The sequence below is a fragment of the Limulus polyphemus genome, unplaced genomic scaffold (genome assembly GCF_000517525.1).
Source record: "Limulus polyphemus unplaced genomic scaffold, Limulus_polyphemus-2.1.2 Scaffold6353, whole genome shotgun sequence".
Lineage (NCBI taxonomy): Eukaryota > Metazoa > Arthropoda > Merostomata > Xiphosura > Limulidae > Limulus > Limulus polyphemus.
This window is the reverse complement of record NW_013671963.1, coordinates 1-6,743: the sequence shown is the minus strand read 5'-3', so window position 1 is coordinate 6,743 and position 6,743 is coordinate 1. Positions and strand designations below refer to the sequence as shown.

At 32.0% G+C, this 6,743-nt stretch overlaps 1 protein-coding gene across 1 annotated transcript; it reads right to left on the bottom strand.

Annotated features, from left to right (window-relative positions):
- Positions 1-2,046: 2,046 nt before the first annotated feature.
- On the bottom strand, positions 2,047-5,237 carry LOC106473635 (Werner syndrome ATP-dependent helicase homolog). Its single transcript, XM_013934317.2, has one exon. It carries the CDS (start codon positions 4,968-4,970, stop codon positions 4,158-4,160), a length of 813 nt encoding a protein of 270 aa, XP_013789771.1. The 5' UTR covers positions 4,971-5,237; the 3' UTR covers positions 2,047-4,157.
- Between the last annotated feature and the right edge of the window lie 1,506 nt (positions 5,238-6,743).

Genomic DNA, 6,743 nt, shown 5'->3' with positions numbered 1-6,743 from the left:
GACCTTAGCCAAACTTGTGGAAGATTTACCCAATTATCTTACCATGTCATTCCTCATACAATCATGGATTTGTGGGAAAGTGACCTATAAATGCCACAAAAAAAAAGAGAGGTACTGTACAATTCGAAAGGAGCTACTAAGTGTTGTTCAAGCCCTGTATCACCTCCATCATTACCTATAAGGACAAAAGTTGAAGCTCTGGACAGATCATGCATCTTTGAAGTGGCTAGTGAATTTTCATAATCCAGAAGGCCAAAGAGAAAGATATCTCCTAAAGATCCAGGAATACATCTTTAATATTGTACATTGCTGTGTACAGAACTATGAAAATGCTGACCAGTTATCCTAGATATCATGTTAATGAAGAGCATAAACACTGTGAAAAGAGGAAAGCATAGGATACAAAAGACAACCAACCTAAAGTACAGGTAACCATAGTTCAAGAAATGGCATCCACCAGTGATAATGAAGAACTTATGTACTCCAACATTCATTTCAAATGTGACCAAACAAAAGATAAGAGTTTAAAATGAATTATTCAGTGCCTCAATAATGGTGCACAACAACCATCATGGCAAACAATTGCTCCATACACACCAAAAACAATGATGTATCGGGCACAGTGGGATTCTTCAATGATTCAAGCAAGTCTATTATTCCAGATAACAAGTGACAGAAACATTTACAGTCGGTACTTCTCCATTCTCTACATTCTGTGGTGCTTTGTCATCTCTGATATCTTCCAATGGCTGAACACTTGGGTGTTAAGAAGACACTGGAATGAGTAAGATAATACTTTTACTGAGTTTTGTGCTGGGGATCTGTGGACAACTGGTGTAAAACATGTAAACTCCGCTGTGAATGAAAGAATCCACTAAAGAAATTGAATGAACAGCTATAGCAGTGTTGTTTTGGAGATCCAGTGGAGAGAATTTCTGGTGGTGTGCTTGTCCCCACAGAGTAACAGTGGAAATAGATAAATTATTGTTTTGATGGACTATTTCACCAACTGGTGAGAAGCATATGCTATTCTTAACTAGGAAACTGAAACTGTTACAAAGAAAGTGGTCAACAAGTTTATCTCAGATTTGGTATGCCTGTGGAGCTTCATTCAGATCAGGGATGGAACTTTGAATCATACTTGCTTGCAGAGATGTGTCAGATCTTTTTTGATTAAAAAGACTAGGATAACAGCTTTTCATCTATCTTTCTAACAGAATTGTGGAGAGATACAACCACAAAGTGTTAAATCAATTAGTGATGTATTTGAATAAACATCAGAGAATGTGAGATCAAGATCTTCCACTGTTATTGAAGTTATAACACAGCAGTTCATGAGACTGTTGTCAACCCACCATCATTACTGATGTTTGGGAGAGAACATTAAAGTGCCATAGAACCTTCTTTTCTCTCATTAGAGAACTGTCACTCGGAAGAATCTTCAACAGGATATGTGAAGATTAAGAAACACCATCACTGACATACTTGACTTTACTCAAGAAAGACTTAATCGGATAGTGATAAAATGAAAAGTCACTATAAGAGAGAACCACTAAAAAAAGAACTGGCATATTTAGTACATGGTTATATTTTGTGTATGAAGATTGTTCAATGGACTTCATAATTTCAAGAATAGAGCAGTGATATAAGCTATATTTTTAATATTATGAACCAAATATTAGCTAAAGGGACCTCTGGGTCTTAAAAATGATGTTCAGATCAAACAGTTTAATAAAATAGGCCTAGAACATCTAGTAAATTCTAAGGATGTGACATAGTTATTTTTTTAGAACATATGAAGCTAGATTATAAATAAGAGATCATTAACACGTGTGGTTATTTGAAAGTTGATTCAGTCAGTGCAATTTTGTGAATTATTTAGATCTTCATTTGCTATCATGCTCATTGAGTTACTTTGTACAGATTATATGATTTGTTTTTTGTTAATTAATGTCATTTGTAATGCAAGCCTACAACAATTTACAACAGTGTACAAGTGATCATGTTTGTTGAAATATTGAAGAAAGAAAACTAATTTGAGATTGGTACAAGGACTAGACATTGTATTATTTTCACAAGGCAATTTAAAAGAATCCACCAACAAAAGAACAACATTACAATACCTACATTATTTTTATTATACATTCAAAGAGATATTAACTTTACACCATGACTTCTTTACCTGGTATGACCCACAACAAATAGAAAAGAAATTCAGAAGTTTGGCTTGGAATGTAGAAGCTTTAATGAATGACCACTGTAGTATGTAATGTTCACCTTAGAAAATGATTCAATCAAGTCAATAACTACCTACATTATCATTTCAAGAAGTTAACTAAATGCAGAACACCTGCATGAAAAAATTTATAAATTTACCTGATTATATCTGATTGAAGATATAATTTATTCTTGTCATAGAAGGGTAAATTCTATCAGCTTTAACATATGTATCCATTACAATTATGTGTTTTATATACTCAGACAGGCCTGTACGAATGACAAAGCAAACAAATTCTTACATTTACAATGTACTAAGCATCTATAACACAATATAAACTTTTGTTATAAAAGTAAAAAATTTATTTGGATGTAAAGTACACATCTACAATAATTATGTTTTTACAAAATTATGATTAGAAAGGCTTATTTTCTTTTACATAAACATACACTTGAATTACAATTTCTTACAGAGGTCTACTAATTTAATAAGTATCTATTTCATGAATAATTTTGGGAATTTATTTGTGGTACCAATATATTTACAAGTATTTAATATTTTCTTTTACCAATTCTCATTTCATATATCTTACAGTCTTTGCTTTCATAAAGTTCCAACTAAATATTTTATACTTCAAAACCTCTATATTACTGTTACTTTACCTTTTGTATCTTCTAAACATTACTAGTAATGTAACATGATGCTCACATAACTACAAACACCTTTTAAACTTAAAAGACTAGAGTGATAATAACAAGTCTTATTTGTCCTGAAGAAAGAAATGCCTAAAACATTTTTAATTCTGTAAAAAGTTACTAAAGCAGTGTAACTGAGCTTTAAACGCCACACACAATGCCTAAATATTTTCATCTTATATAAAATGATGTAACTATCAATAAATTTAAAAACACTTTGAAATTAACCACTGGTGATTTCTATGTATCACTTGAATTTGCACAGGTAGTAGTATGCAGCCTTATGATCTGGTGCCATATCAAAGTTAAACTTTAAAAATTGATCTAACAGGAAAACTTTCTTGGAATTATAAAGATATGTTTTGTTAGACATAATTTTTCTGAGAAATAATCAAGACTATGACTATTTTGAATGCACTTCAAGTTTAATCTACCCAAGAACTTGATGTTTTTAGAATTATGCAAAATTTAAGAAATTCAAAAAACTCAATTTATATAACTTACAAAAACAGTGCATCAGTTGATACTTGATTTTGATCTTGTTCGCCTTTACTGTGATTTCACTAGTAGATATCAGCATTTCAAACCTCAATCTATTCATTAGTGTCACTAGATGAGGCATTTGGCAATTTAACCCTGATCTTACAGCTTTAATGAATTTTCATTGCATTTTTTTTTTAATGGCATAAGAGCAGGGCCGAATTTGTTTGTCAGTCTGTTAAACTATGGTATGTCAGATGAAATAATGCTTTTTGAGGCCTAATAAAAGTAACCAAATTCAAACTTGACCATAGACTATGCATTTCTTATTACAAGTCTGTTTAATTACTCCATTTCAAGTCATAAGAAAAATATATTAAGGTGAAGTGTAACTTTCATAATTTTTTTTAAGCCTAAAAAACCTCATTACAACGTATTTATTGTATTGCATTCAATATATACTTCTGACTGCATAGTTCAGCCCACCTCATGAAATCTCATAATGATTGTTCTCTTGGGCACTGATTTATATCAAACAAAATAAGATCGAAAATACTAATTTTACAATTCTCTTTCCAAATCTGTTAGAGAGTAATTAAGAGTAGGAAAAATAGTAATCTGCAGTCAAACTAGATTTTAATCACTTTTTTAAAATGAAATAATAATTAGAATACACCAAACTTGCAATAAACAAAATAAGTTACACTACTGAATATCAGTTAAAACACAAAAACGTTTCTGTTGTGTTTCATATCCAAAAGTAACTATTTCATTTCACATAGCTTCTTGTATAATAAAAAAGATGCAAAAGCATCTCGTGCAGCATATTGGATATGCTCTTGGGATAAAGGCCATATATGCCAACAGCTTTTTCTTACATTTGAGTCTTTTGGTAAACGTCTCTGTAGAACGAATTGTGTAAGACCTTCTAGGCTCCATTTTTGTCCTGGCTTGTCCAACACTTCACAGGCTAATTCAGAAAGTTCTATACAACTCGATTTAATAATCTTATGAACAGGAAATTTAAAGTCTCTTTCTATTTTCCATAAATCTCCTTCAATATTCAATCCAACTTTTATAATGTTGGACTTTTCTAATAAAAGCCTTAAGGCTTTTGGAAAACCTGTCATTGATGCAAGATGGAAAAGGTGACAATCATTTTCTGATGAGCAAATCTGAATAAGGGAAATTTTGTTCTGCCGTCCTACTTGGTAATCAACTGACCATTCTACATCGAACCCAACAACCACTGTTCCACGTTTTTCACTTTCTGCAATTAAATCTTCACAAATTCTTGATGCATCCCCAATGTTAGTATAGCAGTATATTTTCCCGTTAAAATTCAAGACAGGAAAATCATCTGATAGCACTTTTTCCAACGAAACCAATTCTTGTCCTGCTTCACCTGAACTTGAAAAACTGGGAACGTTAGGTTTATTTCTATAATTAACGTCACGCAAGACGGTTGGAACACTTTTACCTGAACAGTTATATTCAAAACACTGTGCATTATCTAATGAAACTAACCATTTTGGCATAGAACGTTTTCTCGAAGATTCTACTTTCTTTTCAGCCATTTAAGATATTTAATATTAATTTCCGCTTCTTACTGCATCAAACAAAATAATTTTACCTTTCGATTAGACCTCCTAAACTTACTCCCTCTAGTTACTAGTCTGAAAGTTAGAAAACATTTTCCGCTTCTAATAACATAAGATATACATAGAGAATGAAACATTGATTCGAAAATATTTCAGTTTCTAAAATGAAATAATTTTTCAGGTATTTGATATTTTTGCTATTAAATACAAGGTCCTCAACATTTAAATTTCATTTCCCGTAGTTATGCCCCTAGTGATTCAAAGGTAAGTCTGAAGGCTTACAACGCTAAAAATTAGGTTCAATAACCCATGGTGAGTAATGCTCAGATAACCCTTTATGTAGCTTTGCGCTTAACAACAAACAAATTTTATGTTAATTTCTTTTAATTTTGGTGTTTTGACACAAGTTCTAGTATAAATAAATAAAAAAATATTCAGTAACAACGTTTTAAAAGAAGATAACAGGTATCTATAAAATCAGCATAAATATATAACTTCTTAATTAAATCACAGAAGAAATTTTCCAGGTTTTAAATAAGAGTATTCACAATCAAATATCCCAGTTATGCATTACATTTAAGCATGAGAAAAAACAAAAAACACAAGAAGCTGTTGTAACGAATTTGTTGTCATGTGTTCATTTTTAATATGAACGTTGTGTAGATTAAGTTTGTATTTAGAAATATGCGTAACTTATAGTGTTGGATATGTATTGCGCGTAACGAATTTATTTTAATGACAACGTTTGTTTGGATTGAGTTTATATGTAAAAACGCGCCTAGCTCACAGTGTTAGTTACGTATGGCGAAACTCCCGCCAATTCTCCAAGATTGTAGAGTATTCTTGAACGCAAGAATCGACAATATATCCACTTCCGTAACTGGTTAAATATAGTTCAGTGTTGTCCGAACTTTCGAGAACGACATTTCCCGCCCATATAAAAAGACCAAGGCCAAAAAAGAGAACATATAAGTCTGCTAGAAAACTGTTATAACCGTGTACGCTATAAACCTTGATTTTGCTAACCATTACCAACTGGAAAGTAAATTACATTTGACCACGAACAGTTATAAATTTCGAACGTCAGTAAATTCTCATCAAACGTTATTATCTTTCCAAAAAGATTACTGGTTTCTCATCGGATATTAATGGTTTTATGAAAATATTATCCTACTTCAACTGTCCAACAATTCAGTGCCTGACAAAGCTAGCTAGCTTCCCGACAATTGTACGTACATCGACTTCAAGCTTACTAGCTGGATATCAAGGAGACTCTGAACTAGGAAGACGTTTTGTCGTTATTTGTAAGTTAGTAAAGTTTCTGTTTATGAAACTTTGTTTGTAATAATTAATTGTTTGTTTGTAATTAAACTAATGCTACACAATGGGCTATCTGTGCTCTGCCCACCATGGGAATTGAAACCCGGTTTTTAGCGTATTAAGTCCGCAGACATACCGCTGTGCCACTGGAGGGCATAATAATTAATCATAATAGTTACTATTGTAAATTATACTGTTATATATATATATTGTTACGTCTCCTTTTGTTAATTGATTTCCCCTAACTTCGTTCCGACGAAACTTAAGCGACACAAGTTCTTTCTTAATAAAACTGGTTTATTGTTTCCGAATATAACTTTACCAATACACTCAACTTCAACAATCGCGCTAAAACAAACGCTAATCAATGAACGTCAACAATACTTCTGACTGCAGTTCAATTACTCACTATCTACACACACATTACAT